This window comes from Eublepharis macularius, chromosome 13 (assembly GCF_028583425.1).
Source record: "Eublepharis macularius isolate TG4126 chromosome 13, MPM_Emac_v1.0, whole genome shotgun sequence".
Classification (NCBI taxonomy): domain Eukaryota; kingdom Metazoa; phylum Chordata; class Lepidosauria; order Squamata; family Eublepharidae; genus Eublepharis; species Eublepharis macularius.
The window spans coordinates 74,144,585-74,166,057 of record NC_072802.1 but is presented as its reverse complement, the minus strand read 5'-3'; the positions used below and the strand labels follow the sequence as shown (position 1 = coordinate 74,166,057).

At 54.7% G+C, this 21,473-nt stretch overlaps 1 protein-coding gene across 2 annotated transcripts in view; it reads left to right on the top strand.

The window, feature by feature from the left end:
• Positions 1-21,473, top strand: part of TTC28 (tetratricopeptide repeat domain 28) — a 144,605-nt gene that overhangs the window by 96,693 nt on the left and 26,439 nt on the right. For both annotated transcript variants that reach the window (XM_054996004.1, XM_054996005.1), the window contains 5 exons: positions 5,536-5,683; positions 11,156-11,428; positions 12,143-12,273; positions 16,645-17,152; positions 19,850-21,191. In XM_054996004.1, the coding sequence (XP_054851979.1) occupies positions 5,536-5,683; positions 11,156-11,428; positions 12,143-12,273; positions 16,645-17,152; positions 19,850-21,191 (2,402 nt within the window). The remainder of the gene's footprint in view (positions 1-5,535; positions 5,684-11,155; positions 11,429-12,142; positions 12,274-16,644; positions 17,153-19,849; positions 21,192-21,473) is intronic.

Here is a 21,473-nt window from a genome sequence, read left to right as displayed (position 1 = left end):
CTGTCTCCACGGACCAGCTCCTGAACAAATCTGAGCACCCTAATGAATAGCCACTGTAGCTGTTAATTGAAGATCTGTTCCACTTGGGTAACGAAGGCCTTGGAAATGGGTTGGCCTAATCTCTCGCCCTGGGGAAGAGGCTGCAGCTCGTGGCAGAGCACTTCCTTTGCACCGCAGTCCCTGCCCAGCAGCCTCTTAGTGGGAAGAGGGGCCAGGGGGTGGGAAAGGCCGCCCCTTCCTGGGACGGGGGGAGTCACTGCCCATCAGAAGAGGCAGAATGCTGGCAAGGGGCGGACTTGGGGGGGGGGGAGAGTCCGTGCAAAGAGCCTGACTTGTAGGTTAGCTGCTCAGTCTCAGGCTAGTCTTCTCCTTCCACTGGCCTTGCTTCCCTAAAATAACCTCCACAAGGAGGAGCTCCCATAAGAGCAGAAGAGCCCCACCGGATTGCACCAGCGAGGGTCCCTCCTGTCTCCAGAGTGGCAGTGCCCAGGGGCCAACGCTTCCCTCTGATGCTGCCCCTCCGCACTGGCATGCAGAGGGTCCCCTGACCACCCCACGGGCCCATGCTGTCAGCTGGCTTGCACATTCCCCCCCCACCACCACCATTGCAGCACCACCTCAGCTGCCTTGCTGGCTGACAAGGGTGAGGGATAAAGGTGGGCGGTGCTGTGCCTGCCCAGTCAGTCTGCCCAGCCAGCGTTGCAAAGGGCGGTTAAATGAACAACTGGATGCCTAATTGCCAACATGAGAGGCTTCTGCCTTGCAGCCCTGCAGTTTGTCCTGGAAAAACCTTGCTCACAACCTCAGATTATAGAGGCTGGTCTGGGGTGACTCAGGATTACAAGGCGCTCCACAGCACTCCACGGTGCCTTGCTGTTCTTTAGTCCAAAGTTTCCTTGTACTGGATTGGACCACATCTGTGACGTGGGCCAGTAGTAGGACTGGCAGAGGCAGTGAGATGCCGTGGGCTTCTGGGTTTGCTTGCTTCGTTTAAACGCCACCTTCTTCCTCGGTGGGGACCCAGAGCCGCTTGCAGTGTTCTGTCCCCCATTTTATCCTCAACGCAACTCTCTGGCGTAGGGGGCGAGCGTGCCCTGGCTCAGCTGAGTGGAGTGTCGGGTGTGGGTCTCTTGGATCGGGACCAGGACCTCTAAACACAGCAGCACCACCCTGGATTGAGCCTGACTGCTTCCACGTGCAAAGCATGAATATGTGCTAAGCTCTGACCCCATTGTCAGGCTCCTGGTTGCTGTTGCCCGTGGCACAGGCCTGGCACCGACAAGATGAGAGGTTCAGATCTTTACCCTGGTGGTTAACCTGAACTCAAGCAAATGGGAAAAACTGGAACTGGGCTTATGCAAGTGGGTTAGACCCCTAAACACCTTTCTTTGGCTTGGATCCTACAGTGCGTTTCCATGGCTAGAAGTATTTCTTCTGTTTTGCTGCCTCGTGATGTGCTGTCCTGGGGATGGAGTCCCCCAATTACTGTCTAGGAATTGTCCTTGTCAGTTGTGCTAAAAATGATGTTTGGGTCTGGTTTTGTAGGACACATGTTGGGGGGGGGGTGTAAAAGATTATTTGAGGAGGAAAGACTGGAGGAAAATGGGCATATGTGGACCCTGGGATGTTTAGAGCCTGTCAGATTTTGCTCATGAGCTTCATTTACAAGCATCATGTTCAAACTTTGATTTTGGGAGGGAATTAAAGACCCATTAGTCAGTTCAGTGCGACAAATGAGTCTAACCACCATCTATTAACGTCTGTCTCTGGGGAAATGTGTTCTGACTTCCAGACACCTGACTTACAAACTAATTTCTAGAATACGAACTGTTTGTAAGTGGGATGGGTGGGAACAAAGGGGGGTTGGGGGGGGGCATTGTGGACTTTTGCCTAGAAACACTGACAGCCCCAGCTGCTCCTGTCTATGGAGGTTCCCTTTAGTCAACGTGGCCAGTAGCCACTGATGCTCCTCCAGGAATGTGTCTCATCCCCTTTTTAAAAGCCATCCGTGCTTGAGGCCATTGCTGTGTCCCCTGGCAATAAACTCCATGGTTTGGTTCCCAGTGGAGCGGGCGCTCCTTTTGTCCATCCTGAATCTCCTGTCCATCAGCTTCATTGGATGCCCCCAAGTTCTAGTATTTGGGGCGAGGGAGAAAAAGTTCCCTTTGCTACTGTCTTCACACACACACAGACACACACAAAAAGTCCCAGAATCTCCGGCCTGTCCTCATAGAATACGTGCTGCAAACCGCTAATCGTCTTGGTTGCCTTCTTCTGCACTTTTTCCAGCTCTGCAGTGCCCTTTTTGAGATTCGGTGACCAGAACGGCACACAGCATTCCAAGTGATGCTATGCCGTTAATCTATACAGGACTGAATCATGGATTCCTAGGGTTGGAAGGGGTCTTACAGACCATCTAGTCTAACCCTGTGCAGGAACAGCCTAAAGCATCCCTGACAAGGACTTGCCCCGCCACTCCTTGAAGACGGCCAATGAGGGGGAACCCACCACATCCCGAGGCAGCCGATTCCACTGCTGGATTGCTCTTAATGTGAAGAAGTTCTTCCTAATGTTCAGCCGGTACCTTCCCTCCTGTAGTTTAAACCCCTTGTTTCACATCCTATCCTCTGCTGCCCACAGGAACAGCTCCCTTCCCTCTCCAAAGTGACAGCCTTTTAAATACTTGGAGAGCAATCATGTTTCTCCTCAACTTCCTCTTCGCCAGAGTGAACATTCTCATGGCCCCCAGGCTTTCCCCTGTAGGGCTCGGTCTCCAGGCCCCTGATCGTCCTGGTTGCTCTCCTCTGCACCCATTGCAGTTGGTCCGCATCTTTTTTGAAATGATGCCTTCAGAACTGCATACAGTACTCCAGGTGAGGCCTGACCAACATGGTATATAGTGGCAGAATGACATGCTATGGTTTAGATGTCACGCCTTTGTTGATACATCCCAAGATTGCATTTGCCTTTTTTGCTGCTGCATCACACTGACTGCTCATCTTTAGCTTTGCATCCACCCATACCAAAGATCTTGTTCCCACACACTGCTACACAGAAGTGTATCCCTCTTCTAGTATGCATGCTTTGCATTTTTGTTACCCAGGTGCAGAATCTGGCACTTGTCCATGTTAAATTGCATCTTACTCAAATCTGCCTAGTGTGTGTTCAGATCTCATTGAATTCTATCCATATCTTCAAGGGTGTTTTCTTCCCCTCCCAGTTTGGTGTCATCTGCAAATGTAATGAGGAATCCCTTCACTCCCTTGTCCAGATCATTTATACAGATACTGAAAAGCACTGAGCCCCGGTCTGGGCCCCGTGGCACTCCACTGGGCACCTCCCTCCAATAACATACGATTGACAACTGGTCTTTGGGTACGGTTAACCAGCCAGTTCCCTATCCATCTAACCGTCCTAGAATCCAGTCCACAATCCTCCATTTCATCCATCAGAATATCTTGAGGAACCTTGTCAAAAGCGTTACTGAACTCCAGATAAACTCCATCTACAGCATTGCCACGATCCAGTAAGCCTGTTACTCGGTCATAGAAGGAGATGAGGTTGGTCCGGCAGGACCTGTTGGGGACAAGTCCGTGCCGACTTCCCCACATCACCATGTTTTCCGTCAGATGCTTGCAGCTTGACGCCTTTCATATCTGCTCCACTATCTTCCCTGGGACAGGCTGACTGGCCTGTAGTTCCCGGGATCATCCTTTCCCCCTATTTTGAAGACTGAGATAACATTTGCCATCCTCCGGTCTTCTGGCTCATCACCTGTCTGCCAAGAGGCCTGGAAGATGACCAACAAAGGGTTTGCAAGCTCTTTTGAAAGTTCTTTACATGCTTTCGGGTGTGCTCCATCTGGCCCAGGTTATTTGTACACCTCCAGTGCAGCAAGGTGTTTCTCAAGCACCTTGCGGTGTTAGAATGTTGGCCATTTTATTTTCAGTCTCTTTCCCGATAATCCCCAGTACAGAGCTTGCATTTTTCACTTCAGCGGCACACTGAATTTACACTTTGTTGAGCTTTTCACTATGACCCCAAGGTCTCATTCCCTCTCAGCCTCAGCAAGGTCAGACTCCAATAGTATAGGCTTGGAGCTGGGATTTTTGGTTCCAGTGTGCATCACTTTGCACTCATCAACACTGAATTTCATTTGCCACATTGCTGTCCAGTAACCCAATTTGTGGAGAGACTCTTAGAGCTCTTCGCAGGCAGCTTTGGCTTTTACCATTCTGAATAATTTTGTGTCCTCTGCAAACGTGGCCGCCAAACTGCTTGGCCCCAGTTCCAGGTCTTTTATGAACCAATTAAATAGCGCTAGGCTTAGTAGCAATCTGTGAGGGACCCCAGTGCTTGATCTCCTCCGTTGGGAGAACTGTCCATTCCTTCCTACTCTTTCTTTCCTGCCATTTACCCATCGTTTGATCCCTGTGATCGTGGGAAGGGGAGGTTTAATGCAGTCCTTTTATCCCCCCTGCTTGCTAAGCTTGCTCAGGAGTCTCTGGTGAGGTCTGTCTCCATTCAGCCCTTTTGGCCTCCTTGAGATTTAAGCCGGGTGCCTGCTACTCAGGGAGCCCTGAATGCCAGTGTGAAGAGGTGTGCATGTCCCGAAGTCGCCTGCCATGCGGGGTGGGTGGCATGTGTGTATGTCCTTGGAAGCTGCCATGTTCACGCTAGTCTAGAGAATGTTGGTGAGAATATATTTTTATTCCGTCCTTCTTCCAAGGATTTCAGAGCCGCGGACATATATGGTCCTTCCTTCCTTCCCCTTTTTGGGGAAGGCTGAGAGTAAATAAGGTCACTGTCTAGGTTTCATGGCAAGCAGGGAACTTGGGTCTGTGCTGGCTTTTCAGAAAATAGCAGATTATCCAGGGACCAGTCTGGGCTGGATCCTGTCTGAGTTTTAGTGTTGGAACCCTGTCGCAGCATCTCAGATGTAGTAATATTTATGTCTGTGTTTAGGGGTTTTATATGCTGCCTTTCCAGAGCCCTGCTTGAGGCAGCTTACAATTATAAACATCATCAATCATCAATACAAAAAGAAAGATGTCTCTGAGCACATGCAAAGTGCTTGGGGGGAAGAGTTTCCAGGAGAGAGGGCCGTTCAGGCCTTGGGTTTACAAAATGGCAGCCAGATCTGAGCATCCGTGGGGTAGCAGAGGGAGGCCACGCTGGTCAGGAGGGGGGTGTTCCATTCTGCCCATGGCTCCTAATCTCCCTCCCCACCCCATTGCCTCGTGGAGGGAAAGTGTGTAGTAGCCATCGGGGGTGCCTGTCTGCTTTCCCCTGCGGAGGAGGAGGAGGAGGAGGAGGAGGAGGAGGAGGAGGAGGAGGAAAACTGCAGCTTTAGGGAGTATTCAAAGGGGGGCAATGGCACAGAACAACCTGTTTCGAATGAAAAACAAGGTCTGGGGAAATCAAGCCCCACCTCCTCTGGGCGCTGGCCTAGCTTGACCCTCGGTCCAGTCTGAGTGGGACTTTGGGGCAGTCTGCCCTCTTGGCTGAGGCTTTCCTGTGCTTTTGTCATTGCAGGCCTACTTCCGACAGGGTGTTGCCCTCCAGTACCTGGGGCGCCATGCCGATGCCCTGGCAGCATTTGCCTCTGGGCTGGCACAAGATCCCAAGAGTCTGCAACTCCTCGTGGGGATGGTGGAAGCCGCCATGAAGTCTCCGATGCGAGGTGAGTGCCTGAGCACCCTGTGCAGTACGCTGCTGTTGCTTAGTGTTGCAGGTCACACAGGGCTCCCGTCACGCACACCTCCATTTAAAAGAGTTAGGATTTAGTGCAGGGCCAAACCCAATTTTGTCCAACTAAAGAGGAAATGAAATATTTCCAGTACTAGTTTCCTCTAATATTATCCCATATTTTAAAGTCACTGGTTAAAAATTGATTACCAGTTTGGTGTAGTGGTTAAGAGTGCGGGACTCTACTCTGGAGAACTGGGTTTGAGTCCCCACTCCTCCGCTTGAAGCCAGCTGGGTGACCTTGGGTCAGTCACAGCTCTCTCAGAGCTCTCTCAGCCCCACCTACCTCACAGGGTGTTTTGTTGTTGGGATAATAATGACATACTTTGTAAACTGCTCTGAGTGGGCGTTAAGTCATCCTGAAGGGGGCGGTATGTAAATCGAATGTTGTCATTAATGTTTTTGATGCTTTTTGGATGTTCTTTGCGTTTGTCCCAGATGCCTTCCTGGATAGGTTTTCCCCAATATATGTATATTTGTTCAATATCTTTCCAGTTGGTTATAATGGAATTGTTTAGTAGTACTGTGATATTTCTAAGATGTGTGACCTCGTAATAAGATTTAAGATCTGGTATGTTGAGGCCACCCCTGTTTGAGGATCTTTTCATAGTTTCGTAGGAAATTCTCAGTTTTTTGTTATTCTAAATGAATTTGTGTTTTTTGTTTGTTTGTTTGTTTTTGCCAATCTGCCAATTTTTTTCTGGAATTGTTAGTGGTAATGCTCTAAATAAAAATAATAGTTTTGGGGAAATAAATGCCTTAATTAAATTTATTTTTTCTCTAAGTAAGAGCTGGATCTTGTTCCAATTAACAAATAATGATTTGAGAGACTGGTTAATCTCTGTATAGTTTGTTGTTAGTAAGTCTCCTAAATTAAGAGGGATTTTGACTCCCAGATACTGCCAATTTTGTTTTACCTATCTGTATTGATGATTTCTTTTAAGATTATCTATTTGGTCAGTTGGTAAATACATAAGATAAATTTCACTCTTGTTATAGTTGATAGAAAGACCTGACGCTTCTGCAAACCTAATAGATAACTCTTCTAAGGCTTTCAGTGGGCTATTGGAATCTGATAGGTCAATGACCATATCGTCTGCGAATAATGAAATGTTATGTTATCTTTTGCTTATTTGGATGCCTTTTATTGTTGGCCAGTCTCTTACATAATTTGCAAATGGTTTGGTCGCTAACGCAAACAGAAGCGGGGAGAGTGGGCAGCCTTGCCTTGTACCTCTTAATAACTTGGTTTGACTTTATGCCCATTAATTTTTATCTGCGTGGTGGGAGCTGCATAAAGTGTATAAAATGCTCTTGAGAACTTATGTCCAAAATTCATTTTGTTTAATAAATTTTGTATATATTTCGTTTCCACATGATCAAATGCCTTTTCTGTGTCTAGTGCTAGAATCAGCACCTGTTCTTTGTGGCCTTTTCAACTGCCAGGAATTGAACCCAGGAACTTCGGCATGGAAAGCCAGCCTCAGCAGCCGCACGCGGGAGGCAGCTGGCAAGCCGGGCTCTCCCCTTGCTCTGGGTACTACGTGGCCTTTCCTCACAGCAGGCTTCCTGCCCCTTCGGGATGCAGAAGTTTCACTGGATCTAGAAGAAGCCGGACTTTTTGCCTTTGCTTCTTCTTGCTCCCCCTGCGACTGATATGGGCATTGTGAGGCCGTGCCCGTCCTTGTGGCTTCTGGAGGACTGCCCTGCTGGGCGGCTGCTGCTTCCCTCTTCCCCTGCCAGGTCTCTGTGGTTCAAGATTGGCTACCCTGGCCTGGGTATCTGACTGGCTTTCTCTGTGTGTGCCAGCAGCTCTCTTCCTGCCGGTCTTGTCAGAGGGGTCTCGTGTGCAGCATACAGACACTCTCTGGGGCTGGCGAAAACGTTTCTAGGACGTTGGGGGAGAGGCGGTGCTGAGTTTGGCCAGAGCGGCTGGTGCAGAAACTCCAGGACTTGTGTATGAGCCAGCCCTGTTGGCTGCTGTCCAAAGAGCCCACACCCCGAAGGAGGAGCAGGAGGTGCGCTCCTGGCAGGCCAGCCTGTGCTAGACCCGCCAGCATCGCCCCTGGATAAGATTTCACCCAGAGATGTGAAAGCCAGGGGGGCGGGGGCGGGGGTGGGGGTGGGGGGTGGAAGCTTGTTGCGGCGGGAGGGGGGGGGAATGTGTCATCTCCTAAGGTCTTTCAATAAAAATTTTCAGTGGAATAACTGGACATTTCGGGGAAGACTGAAAAACACTCCTTTGAAATATTTTTTCTTTTGGAATGACTGAAATGCTTTTTAAGATAAGCTGTTACTTGCTCAGAATATGTGATGTGAAGATTTTTATGAAGCTGTGATAATTCTTGTATATACATATACTACATATTTTCAGATGCATGTCTATCTTAATCAGATTTTGCTAACATGCCTGCAGCTCCTCTTCCCCTGCCAGGCACTTCCATGCCCTGCACCTGTCACTCAGACTTCCCAGCCCTCCATGCCTTGGAAGAGAGATCTGAGGGAGGGGCTGTGACCACATGGCGCAGCAGCAGAGTCCCCCCCCCCCCCCGTTAGCAAGCAGATGGTCCCTGGCAACATCTCCAGCCAAATAAGGATCGGGCAGTGGGGGAAGGGAAGGGGCTCCCTCTGCCAGAGACCCTGGAGAGGCCGAGTGGGCAAGACTCACCTGGCTGGCCCAAAGGGGGTCTGGCTCAGGTAGGGGGCAGCTCCCTGTGTCTCTGCTGCTCGAGATCTTCCAGGCTGGCTGGCTGTGATAAGCACTCCAAAAAGACCTCCTTGGCCCTGATCCCAGGCTGCAGAACTCCTGTCCTCCAGGGGTCCCAGCTGGCCCCTTCCTTGTGGGCGTCCCAAAAGCCTGCTCAGGGCCAAACTACACATTGGAGTTTTTTAAGGAGTTGCGCCCGGGCTCTCTGAAGCCACGCAGGAGCTGCAGGAAATGTCTTTTTTAAAAAATCAAGGCCAATCTGTTTGGGTTCGAAACGCTGCCACACAGTAGGGGGGGCTCCCCCCACAAGCCCTTTTCCCACTGGGGGAAAGTTCTTTCCCTTTTATTGCTAATTCAGTGTACAAAGAATTCACCCCAAGGCTGTTCTCTTTCAGAAGGCTTTGGGAGGAGGTGAACCTCCCAAGTCACAGCCAGTGTATGGTGACCCCCCCCCCCCGCCCTTTAAGGGTTTTCAAGGCAACAGACACTCGTAGGAGGTTTCCCATAGCCTGCCTCTGTGCAGTGACCCCAGACTTCCTTGGAGGTCTCCCATCCAAGACCGTGTTTAGCTTCCAAGATCTCATGCTCCTGGGCTAGTCTGGGCTACCCAGGTCAGGGACCATTGTTTGTAGGCCAGGCTTTTATTGACTTTGGTGTCTGTCTGTCTGGTCTTTCTACATACATTATTTATAATCCGCCTTTGAGACTCCAGGTGGATTATACAATATCAGTCAATGTGATCAGTGGCCGAGGCAGTCAAAAAACAGCGCAGTAGGGTGTGGTATGGATTTCATACATTGGAAATGAGCAGAAATCTGATACAGAGCTGAAACAAAGCATAAGCAAGTTAAATGTGACATATTAAATGCCACAAAAGCTATGCAACAGGAGCATACTTATAGCAATGGACAGTATGTAGTAGTATAGTCTACAGTCCTTGTCCCAAAGCATCTGTCTGAACCATTTCCCTAGAGGACAGCCCTCCTACTCGTGTAAAAAACCTTCCTGAGTAATTAAATTTTGAGCCGTTTGTGGAAAGCCAGAAGAGTGGGAGCCCTTCTAACGTCATCAGGAAGGCCACCCCAGAGAATGTGCATATATGGGCGGTTGTTGATGTTGCCTGTTTGTACCATGGCACCTGTAGAAGGCCGTGCTCAGATGAGCGAAGTTGCCATAATGAGTCTAGGCAGAGAGGTGGTCCCACAGTGGGAGGGACCGAGGCCACAAAGGGCTTTGCTACATGTGATAGTCAATACCTTGAATTGAGCCCAGTAACTGATGGGCAGCCAATGGAGTGACTGCAGAAGGGGAGTGACATACATGCTGGCCCTAGCTCCTGGTAATAACGGAGCTGCAGCATTCTGCACTAAGTGGGGTCTCTCCCAAGTTTACTTTGAGAGGAAACCTATGTAGAGAACATTACAGTAGTCTAGTCTTGATGTTACCATGCCACGCATCCCAGTGGCCAGATCGGCTGGGCCAAGGTAGGTTTCTTAAACATGACGAGGAATTCTTGTTGCTGCTGTTTTGAGATTTAAACTTAAAGTTGATGTGTCAGTCTGCACCAGGAGGTAGTTTACAACTCACCCTTCCCTTCATTCTCATGGCTGGGATTTCTCCCCGTTGAGCCTTGTCACAAGGACAAGAGGGGAGTCCCATGCCAAAAGCTTCATCCTTCACGGCAGAAGAGGACGGAGGACAAGAGACTTCTGTGTGTCCGGAGAATTTCTAATCTCCCCTTGGAGAGTCCCCCCCCTTCACCCGGCGCATCATTCAGATATGTTCTGGCAATTTGGCTGTTGTCCTCTCTGTCCCATCAGGTGTGAGTGGTAAATTGTTGCCCTACTTGGCCAGGTGTATTAGCCCTGAAGTGCTCTGGGCTTGGACCAGAAGGATCCCGCTCATGGGATGCACTGCCAGGGTTTGAAACCTTGGGGTGAATTCCAGGGCGGAGGGCATTCCTCCACACCTTTCCCCCAAACTGAGGCGCCTCTTAAGGGAGGGCTGAACTAATTCAGAAGGAGGCATGTGGCGGCTGGGGCGGCTGCATTTTACAGTTCTACCGGTAAGCGTGTTTGAGACCCGCTAAGCTGGGTTTCTGTGTTCCAGTCCGCTGGAGAAGTTAGTCCAAATTAAGCTGTTTATCCTTGTCCTTGAAACTGACTGTACTGACTCACACTGTGTAATCTACCTTGAGCCTCAGCGAGAAAGGAAGACTATAAATAATATAAATAAATGAATAAAGTATTGAAGATACACAGAGAGATAGGGGAGGGGGGAAGAGAGAAGAAATAAAAAGTCGCCACTTCCGTTCTCTGTTAATTCGAGTCACCCAGGCAGGCCCTAAGGGTGGCACAGGGCATGGGGCAGGCAGCTGTCCTTGTTCTGGAAAAGCTGCTGCATATTTATTTATGCAGTTAGACTTACCGTCCGCTTGCCCCGCAAGCAGCCTCAGAGTGGATTACAACCATAATATAAAATAAAAACACGGTGGCATAAAACTATATAAAAACCTCAGTGTACAATTCGTTAAAAACAGCAGTGCCATATCCCAAGCAAAGGCGCTTCCTTTTAAACCCAGGAACAGCCCCCGCTGTGTGGCTTCTTGCAGACCTGCCTGGGCAAAGGTGTCAGACCAGCAGCAGCCATTGCGTGAAACTGGTGGGAGTCCTCCTCTGTCCCTCTCCTCTGTCCTCCCAGAGTCCCTCGAGCCGACATACCAGCAGTTGCAAAAGATGAAACTGGACAAGAGCCCCTTCGTGGTGGTCTCTGTAGTGGGCCAGGAGCTCCTGACAGCCGGCCATCACGGGGCCTCCGTGGTAGTCCTGGAAGCTGCCCTGAAGATAGGCACCTGCAGCCTGAAGCTGAGGGGGTCGGTCTTCTCTGCTCTGAGCAGCGCCTATTGGTCCCTCGGCAACAGCGAGAAGAGTACCGGCTACATGCAGCAGGACTTGGATGTGGCCAAGACTTTAGGTAGTCACCTTGCGTCATACATTTGCTTGGGGTGGGATGTGTGGAACTGCACTGGGTGGCACAGAAGCAGGCAGAGGGACCCTCAGCCTGACAGAGGCCTGTGCAGGCATGGCCCCATCCTGCCTCCCCGGGCCTGCGTCGAAGCTCCTCCTGATGCGTAGACTTCTGGAGCAGGAAGCACTGACGTGCAAGTGGCCAGCTTAACCCCCGTACCTGTGGCCCCCGAGGGGACGGCTGCCCCACGTCATTATGGCCGAGCCCAGTAGAAGGCCTTGGGATACAAAAGGAGGGAGGGGGCAAGGGCCATGGGTCCTTCCCTGCCGGGAAGATAATGTTGGCCTCGAAGGGGCGTTTCTGGGGCACTGATGGGGGAGCAGTTAGCAGAGCGTGGTTGGACTGGGCCATGGGTGACCTACCTAAGAGGGCCTTCTGTTCCCCGCAAGAGCTGCGTCTGTGTGTCACCCTGTAGAACCTCGAAGCCACTTGTGGGTAGCATGAGAAAGAGATCCGGGAAGAGGGTTCTCGCGTCTGCATGCGCCGGGAGCCCCAGTTCGGTGTGGCATGAGACCGACTTTTCGCTGAGCCCTAATGCTTGGGGGAAAGAGGGTGCAGACGAAGGCCTGATAGCTGGTGCATGGTCTCACCCATAAGGGCGTTCCTCATCTGCTTGCCCCGTTTTGGTCCAAATACATGTCTTGCTTGCTTGCCATCCAGGTGACCAGATGGGTGAATGCCGAGCACATGGGAATTTGGGCTCCGCGTTCTTCTCCAAAGGAAATTATCGGGAGGCCTTGACCAACCATCGGCACCAGCTGATGCTGGCTATGAAACTGAAGGACAGAGAGGTAGGTGGGGCTGGGGGTGGGGGGTGTATGAGGAGGAAGCGGCTTATGGACTCCTGCCCACACAGGCCAAGGGCGCAGGCTGCTTCCTTGGAGGCCGGCCTCTTGAGCGCCTCCTCTCTCCAGTGAAAAGCGTTTCCACGGAGCCCGGGGGTAGGGGGGTGCTTCCATGGGGCAGCGGGAGGTGTGCTGTGCGCCAGGGCTGTGGAATGGCTTGTGGCCAAAGTGAGGCAAAAGTGGTCAGCGGTCTCTGGCTGTGGCCCAGTAGGCCAAGCTGATGCCGAGAGTCTGTCGCCTCCTCACGGGAAGCCTTTCTGAAGACAACTTGTGCTCTGGGACAACGGGTCCTCTGTGCCTGAGGCAGAGCTGCTGTCGGGGACAGGGGCCACGCGCTGGGCTGACAGGGCGAGTGTGGCTCTTGGTGTCTGTCTCTCCCGGTGTGTGTGTGTGTGTGCTCAGCATTGCCCAGTAGGAGACCCGTTTCTGTGGCTGCAGCATCCAGACGCAGTGGAGCAAGATTCTGCCCCACCACAATATTTTTCCATTCATGGCCCATCTGGGCTCATAATTAACGGCTGTTGCCAACAAGTGGCTACTCGAATTGTGAGAAAGCTGAGCCCCTTGGATTTCCTGTGGATGTAACCACAGGAAATTACTTTGGCGCTTTCTGATGACATCATTCTAACCGCAGGGCTTCCTCTGAGCGCCCAGCTGTTTTTCTTGGCCCCTCTGCAGGGTTTTCTTTCTTTCCAGCACACAATTATTATAAAGCTGCTGCAGTGCTGATGTGAATTCCGCCAGAAGTTACTCACTCTGTGCTGTTCTGGAATGAGGTAATGGCTTTGCCCCCAGGGTGTGAGCACGGGCTGGAGGAAGTGCTGGGCCAGGATGCTGCTTGCCGGGACGGCTGAGTGTGACAGCTACGTTGCGCTTCTCGGGCTCCCGTCCCATCCATGCAGGGCTGTGTGGGCCCGAGGCATGCATGGGAAGGGGATGAGGGGAGGGCAGCAGCAGCGAGGGGGCTTGAGAGCGAGATGCCCCTGTAACAGCCCTGCAGGGTGCCCTGGGGCAAGGCTGGGTGAGCTCCGGGGTGGGCCGTCTCTGGGATGTGAGGCTCTGAGCCCCTTCCAGGGACCCGATGCAGAGCCACTGCACAGTTGTCCCTGCCTTGGGCCTGAGGTGGGGGCCGGGCTGTAGTGTCAGGGCACGGTGGGCTTGGAAGGGGGGGCTGAAGGAAGAGGCTTCCTAGGGCCTCAGATGTCTGCTTGATGGTCGCAGGTGTGATGAGAAAGAGCAGCACAGCTGGCTCCGGGAGAACGTGCCGCTCCTGTTGCTGCCCGGGAACGGACGTTTGCCTTGCGAAGGCAGCTATTACCGCAGAGTCTCCCTGGCTCCATTAGGCCTCTGGCCTGGCGTTTTGAAACCAGCTAAAGCAGTCGCGGGCTTGCCTGGAACTGCCTGCCGGTGGTTTGGCAGCACCGGCAGCTGCAGAGCCTGTTCCTGCCCCCAGGAGGCCCCTGCCCGCCTGTGCTTCCCAGGACCCGGAGGCAGACTCAGCCCCTTCCCTTCGGTGGGTTCTGAGGCTCCTGCGTGAAACCCCCACTTGGAGCCCGGTGGGAGAGAGAGTCAGGCCACATCCTCACCTGGCCTGCCTCAGGACGGCCATCTGCCTCTTGCCTGCTAGATAGTGTAAAGAAAGAAATACCTCGTGTTCCTGGGAGAGGCAGCAGGTCGCTTCGAGGGGTTTAAGCTCCAGAAAAGATCTCTGTTTCCCCTTCTCCCTCCCCCTGGCAGGACAGAAAGGTAGCGGCTTTCTCTGAGCTTGGCAGAAGGAGGACGCTCAGTGGCCTCTCCAGCTTTGGGCAGTGGGGCGAGCTTCTGGCCTGCTGCGGGGCAGTTCCACTCTTTCAAGAGGGGGTTTGTTTCGCATGGCAGAGGCTAAAATAGTGGCTAATTAGCTGCCTGTGGAGCTGTTCTTCAGCGGTCTCCGTTGCTCTCCGCCCAGGAGCCAAGGAAAGAGGGTGAGGCAAAGATTGCTGGGGAGACTCTTTCAGTGGAAGCCATCTGTCTACTCTGGGGGAAGTACGGATGACGACCAGCAGGCCTGGAGGGGAAACTCTGGGCCTTTGACTGGGAGGAGGCAGCGAAAGGGACAGGTTACTTGTGGCTCCTTGGTAAAGAACGGCCCTTCATAGTTCCGGAGATAAGTAGCTTGCTCCCTCTCCTGCTGTGCTTTCTCCCATCGTGTCTCTCTGCCAGGTCGGTGGCACCTTGTCTCCTTCCTGCCCCTGGACTCCAGCACCGACATCTCTTGTGCCGAGTGAACAGCTTTTCAGCCGCTGTTAGAGTGTGCAAACGTGAAAGACAGAAAGGCACGAGGGTCTAATTTCTGATTTTCAGTGCTCTTGTTCCAGTTTTTTGAGTTTGCCTGGAAGTGGCATTGCGGCACACACAGGCCTTGGATCCAGGAACGGTCCCCTGAGAGCCCAGATAAGCACCGCCTCTGCTTGCGCCCCCTGCCCCAGCAAAGAGCCCCACTAGCCTGTTGGGTCTAGTTGAGGGCTGTTTGCTTGGCACCAGCTGTTCAAGAGGGATCTTTCTGCCCTGCCCACTGAGAGGATCTGCTTCTTTGCAGCAGGTGCCAGATCCCTCTCTGAAGCACGTCCTGAGCGCGTGGCAGTAGGAAGTGGCGCTGCAGAGCAGAGCAGTGAAGACTCTGGACGTTTCAAAGCCAGGGGGACGGTGGTCTTGTTTTTTTAAAAACACATTCCACGCATTCAAAAAGAAAAAGTATTTCATTGGATTCCCTCCACCCCTGTTTGCCTCCATTTTTCCAGCGGAAAACTTGCGGGGGAAACGTCCTCATAGAGAAAGTCACCACCTCCCCTCCAACATGCCCATCTTTCCTGCGGAGGGAAAGGAGAGCCTGCCTTGAGCCTGGCTAGAGGCGCCTGCCTTGGCTTGCCATTGGGTATCTTCCCAGGCATGGGGTTGAGGTGAGAGTCCGGAGTGATGCTGGCTGCCCTTGGCAGCACGAGGTCCGCTGGCAGCATCCAGTGGAGCTGCTTCGTGCCCAGGCAGCCTTGAAGCCTGGCCCCGTCAAGCCGCAGGGTGCCTGGTGGGAGTGGAAGAGCTCGACAACTGCCACGGTGTCTTGGGCCAGGCAAGTCCCCTTCTTGGCCCAGGGACGCGCAAGGCCTTTCGCTAAGGAATGGGTGCGGGAGAGGGCAGCCCAGCTCTGTGTGGCCTTCTCCTGGTTTCCCCTCACGCACACCCTGTACTCCTGCAGTGCTCAGGGACTGCTGTTGCAGGCTGTCTTAGAATGGACCACGCTGGGCCTCACCCCCTTCAGCCCAAACAGGAAGCAGCAGAGAGGGCCACCCTTATGCTGCCGGGGTCCCCTGCATGCTCTCACAGCTTCTTCTGAGATTGCCCTGTTGCTGACGAGCGGAGCAGAGTGGAGTTGGGCTGTCAGTATACATCTGTTTGCGCCAGACCTGCCAAGTGCCACGTTGGCCTTGCTATGAAAATAGAAATGGACGGCCAGGTTACTAACAGCTGCCTTGCATTTTGAGTGCCTGGCCCTTGTTCGTTGCCTGAGAGGTGACCCCCCAGCCACAGGCCAGGTCTCTGTAGTGCTCCTTGATTCTTGCTCCCCCTTGCCAGCATCCCTGCCGCCTGGGGGATAGCGGCCCTCTCAGACCCTCCCTGGGGTGTCGTGTCTGTGCCCTATCCGTGCCACTATTTGATGCTGACCTGTTGTTCCTGAACCAATGTTTCATGCTAGAACTTGATGTCATATTGCCAATGCTATAACTTCCTTTCACAGGCTTATCAAAGCTGCAGGTGCCTTATTTAACGGACTGTAGAAACTCTCAGCGCTTCTGACCTTTTGTACTGCTCACTCCCATGTACTGCTATGTCTCAACTTTGATCTCCTGCTTTCTCAGTGTCTTGACTTGATAGTACAAATATGGGAGACGTTCTCAGGATGCGTTCGCGCCAAACGTCCTGTTTTACTGTTGGGAGGGGGAAGGAGCAAACGTGTGTGTTAAGAGGAAGGGTTTTCCCACAGGTCAACTCCTGTCCTGACTGCTTGGATGCTTACCTTGCTTCTGAGTAATCCTATGGACATATCTGTGGAAATGATCTGATTTCTGAATAAAGCCATTTAAGCAAGAGCCTGGGTTTCTTGCTGCAATGGTACAGGGGTCTCTCTGCCATGGCCTGTCATCCGTAGCCTGACCCTGGGCCCTCACGCTGCCCCCTGGCATCTCCCCCTGGCTGCCAGCCCCCGCTTCATGGGGCATCTGTGTGTCTGCGTCAGGCAGGCCTGCCTCCCTGATGCTCGCCTCCTTTCTCCCCTCCTTGCAGGCAGCCTCCTCAGCCCTCAGCAGCCTGGGCCACGTCTACACAGCCATTGGCGACTACCCCAATGCTCTGGCCAGCCACAAGCAGTGCGTCCTCCTGTCCAAGCAAGGCAAGGATGAGCTCTCAGAGGCACGCGAGCTGGGCAACATGGGCGCAGTGTACATTGCCATGGGCGACTTTGAGAATGCCGTGCGCTCCCATGAACAGCACCTGAAGATCGCCAAGGAGCTGAGCGACAAGCGGGAGGAGGCCCGTGCCTACAGCAACCTGGGCAGCGCTTACCACTACCGGCGCAACTTCGACAAGGCCATGTCTTACCACAACCACGTCCTGGCACTGGCCCAGGAGCTGGGGGAGAAGCCCATCGAGATGCGTGCCTACGCCGGCCTGGGCCACGCCGCTCGCTGCCTGCAGGACTTGGAGAGGGCCAAGCAGTACCACGAGCAGCAGCTGAGCATTGCGGAGAGCCTGCAGGATCGAGCTGCCGAGGGCCGGGCCTCCTCCAACCTTGGTCAGTGGTACTGTCTGATCTGCCCCACGCTCTGCGTGATCCTTGTCCCCCAGCCTCAGGTATGGCTGAGGAGCCCCTGGCGGAACCGTCAGGAGGGGGCCAGTAGGGGTGAGCGGAGGACGGAGCGGACTCTGCGCAGGGGTGCAGCCGCACGCAGGCCTGGGGCCCTTTCTGGAGCTTCTCTCCATGCCTGCAGCCCCTGTGCTGTGGGAGAGAGCTAGCACGCCCCTGGGGGCCTTGCCTTATTCATGAGAGGCCACCCGTTGACTGGTCTTTCTAGCCAGCCTCTTGTGGTGCTTGCTGCCAGTTTCCTCCGGGGGTGCTTGGGAGAAATCTGCTTGGCGTGGGGGACATGGAGGTGGGCAGACCCTTCCCCAAGTTGCAGCACAGGTGATAAAGCTCAGAGGGGAGGAGGATGAGAGTGCTTCTTGTTGAAGAGCCAAGGCTGCCTGTGGGCGGGTGAAAGTGGGTGGCCGGGACCCCTCTCTGCCCCCCACCCCACCCCGAGACCTTTGGGGTCACCCGGACAGACAGTCACGGCATGGCCACGTGTGCAGGTGTGTGCTGGCTCCAGAGGACGGGGAGTGGATAGGCCAGAGGAGCTCCTAGCAAAGGCTGGGGCAGGCCAGTCGTGCTGAGGGTGTGTCAGGATTCCAGCGCCCTCTTGGGCCAGTGGCGGCTGCTTTCTTGATGCTCATCATCTGGCGGAAGCAGTGGCAAGCGACGGAAGTCGGCTGGCTGGATGGCTTGATTTCTGTGGACAGCTGAGGGGGCGAGACGGGCAGAAGCAGGGAGGAGGCGCAACAGCCATCTGACTAGCAGCCGAGGGACTTCGTCTCAGCGCAGGGTGAGGTGGGCCGAGTAATTGGCAGAGCCCCCCACCGTGGTCCCTGTGAGCATAGTTCCCCCTGGGCGGCAGGAAGGAGTCCCCTCAGGATTGGCCTCTGGCCTCTGCCCCTCAGGAGAGGGTCTCACAGGGTGCCGTGGTGGCACTGCTCTCAGGTGCCCGCGGAAGAGCTGTCTCCCGCCAGAGGGCGGCCTGCTGCACTCCGCCCCGGGCACGCAAGCTCCCTGCATGCACAGAGTCTGGAGGAAGAGCCCCAGAAGAGACCTTGGGCGGGCCGGGGGGTGGGGATCATTTCCCGGGAACGGATTCCTTGCTACATTCTCAGCTGCAGTGACTTTGGTCCCCCCGGCCCTGCTGCCCAGAAGGGCCTGTTAGGTGCAGAGGGGGCCCCAGGGGTGAGCTGCTCTGCCCTCGCAGGGACCCAGGGCTGTGGGAGCATGCCCTTCCGTGGTGCCCAGCATTACCAAAGCATTTCTCAGAAACAATTCTTAGAGCACAGCCCTATTATCGGAGTGAAAAAGCCCTCCTGAATAAGTTGGTCTTGCATAGTTTGCAGAAGGCCGAGAGAGCGGGAGCTTTCCTGACCTTCCCAGGCAGGCCGTTCCATAAGGTGGGGGCCAACACAAAGAAGGCACGTGTCCGGGCAGCTGTCCATCTTGCCCATTTGCAGGGTGGTGTCTGCAGCAGGCCCTGCTCAGCAGCTCACTTCTGTGCTCCCTGTTTCGTGGCCCTCATTGCCGAGAGGCCCTTTGAAGCTTCGGCTGCGGGAGCAGGCAGATGTAGCCGCAGGGGTTGTCTTTCGGGAGCCGCCTCCCTCTCTGCCTCAGCTCAGCCTTCTCGCAAACTCGGCGTCAAACCTGACCAGATGCTGGGAGTTCCAAGAATGGAGCACCCTATGTCTTTAAAAACAGTTTTAAAACTGCCTTTCCCATTGTCCTTCGAGAAGGAATTTGCCCTGTCCGAAAGGCGTGATGAGTTGTGACACACATCCCCCCCCACCCCCCCCACCCCCGTTTGCTGTTGCTTGTGTTTCCGTGAGTGGCGAGGGAGGCTCCAAGCAAAAGCAGAGAAGCGAGCACCCCAGGGCCTGGGAAGGGAAGGGGCAGATGTGGGACAGGTGGCTCTTTGCAAGAGAGAATTGCTGGAGCTCCTAGCACTGCCAGGTGTCAGCCTCACCTGGAGAAGGACCCCCCAGGCACCCTTGTAGCCTCTCGGGCCCGGGAGGGGCCGCAGGGGGTGTCCCACTGGGTCTGTGCCAGAGGGAACCTGAGAGGGCTGTGGCTGGCATCTGTTTTCTTTGCAGATCCAACAGGATGAGCAATGATTATTTGAGTGGACGATCATTTGAACCCCTCCCCCCCCCGGCCCAATAACTTGCTGGGCCAGCTAAGCACTCCTTGGGCTTGGCACGTGTGGCCTGGTGCAGGGAGCTCTCCTGGCCCAAGCCCGACCTGCTCTTTCCTGCCCCACGGCTCGCCAAGCCCATTCGGACTGCGTGCTGCCGTTCTGCAGTGTAAAGGTGACGCTGAATGCCAGGGAAGGGGGTCCTGCCTTTCGCCCAAGGTGGTGGAACGGCAATAAAAGGTCACAGAAGCAGCCGGTGGCAGGACGCTTCTTTCTCTGGGGCGGGGGGGGGGGCTGCCGGCTGTTGCCTGCTCACCACCGAGGTGGGAGACGCCCTGCTTTTCACCCTGGATATGGGGGGGGGGGGTAGCTGGGACTGCTGTTTGGTTGGGGCAGATTTTTGTAATTTAAAAAGTAAATGATTTGAATTGCCCCTGAGGCCAGTCCATCCCCAGTGCGCCACTCAGCAGGGCCCTCCTGCTAACCCCACAGCTGCTTTCCCACAGGAATCATCCACCAGATGAAGGGGGAGTACGAGATGGCCCTGCAGCTGCACAAGGGACACCTGTCCATAGCCCAGGAGCTGAACGATTATGCTGCACAGGGGCGTGCCTACGGCAACATGGGCAACGCCTACCACGCCCTGGGCCTCTTTGACCAGGCCGTCAAGTACCACCGGCAGGAGCTGCAGATCTCCATGGAAGTGAACGACAGGGCCTCGCAGGCCTCGACCCACGGCAACCTGGCTGTGGCCTACCAGGCTCTCGGCGCGCACGACCGGGCCCTCCAGCATTATCAGAACCACCTCAACATCGCCCGCGAGCTGCGGGACATTCAGAGCGAGGCTCGGGCCCTGGGCAACCTGGGCAACTTCCACTGCTCCCGGGGGGAGTTTGCCCAGGCGGCCCCCTACTACGAGCAGTACCTGCAGCTCTCCCCGGAGTTGCAGGACATGGAGGGCGAGGGCAAGGTGTGCCACAACTTGGGCTATGCCCACTACTGCCTGGGCAACTACGAGGAGGCGGTGAAGTATTACGAGCAGGACCTGGCCCTGGCCACGGACTTGCGTGACAAGCTGAGCCAGGCCAAGGCCTACTGCAACCTGGGCTTGGCCTTCAAGGCCCTGGCCAACTTCGGCAAGGCCGAGGAGTGCCAGAAGTACCTTCTGTCCCTTGCCCAGTCTCTCAGCTACCCCCAAGCCAAGTTCCGGGCCCTGGGCAACCTAGGCGACATCTTCGTCTGCAAGAAGGACCTCGGCGGCGCCATCAAGTTCTACGAGCAGCAGCTCAGCTTGGCCCACCAGGCCACAGACCGGAAGCTGGAGGCGAGCGCGTACGCGGCCCTGGGCGCCGCCTGCCGTCTGGTGCAGAAGTACGACAAGGCTGTGGGCTACCACACACAGGAGCTGGAGGTGTACCAGGAGCTGGGCGAGGTGCTGGGGGAGTGCCAAGCCCACGGGCACCTGGCCGCCGTCTACATGTCCCTGGGCAAGTACACCATGGCCTTCAAGTGCTACGCGGAGCAGCTGGAGCTGGCCCAGAAGCTGAAGGACCCCGGCATCGAGGCCCAAGTCTACGGCAACATGGGCATCACCAAGATGAACATGAACGCCATGGAGGAGGCCCTGGGCCACTTCGAGCAGCAGCTGGCCATGCTGCAGCAGCTGAGCGGGAGCGAGGCCGTGCTGGACAGGGGCCGTGCCTTCGGGCACCTGGGAGACTGCTATGAGGCGCTGGGCGACTTCGAGGAAGCCATCAAGTATTACGAGCAGTACCTGTCCGTGGCACAGAGCCTGAACCGCATGCAGGACCAGGTGAAGGCTTACCGGGGCCTGGGCAATGGGCACAGGTAAGGGGTGCCCGGGAAGGAGGGAGGGAGGCAAGGTGGGGCTGAGGAGGCAGAGCCAATGTCTTCAGTGAGGTCCAAGGAGCAGAAGAGGGGCAACAAGGGGTTGACCCCATTGGGAGTCCTGTGGGGATGCTGGGAGAGGGCTGAATAGCAACGCCCCCTGTTTGGCTTGGGGGTCTCTGTGCTGCCCAGCCCAAGGAGCTGCCTGTGTCCTTGCTGTGTCCAGGGCAGGCGCTGGGAGCTAACGCCAAATGACTCCTTAATGTTGTGTGTGCCCCCCCC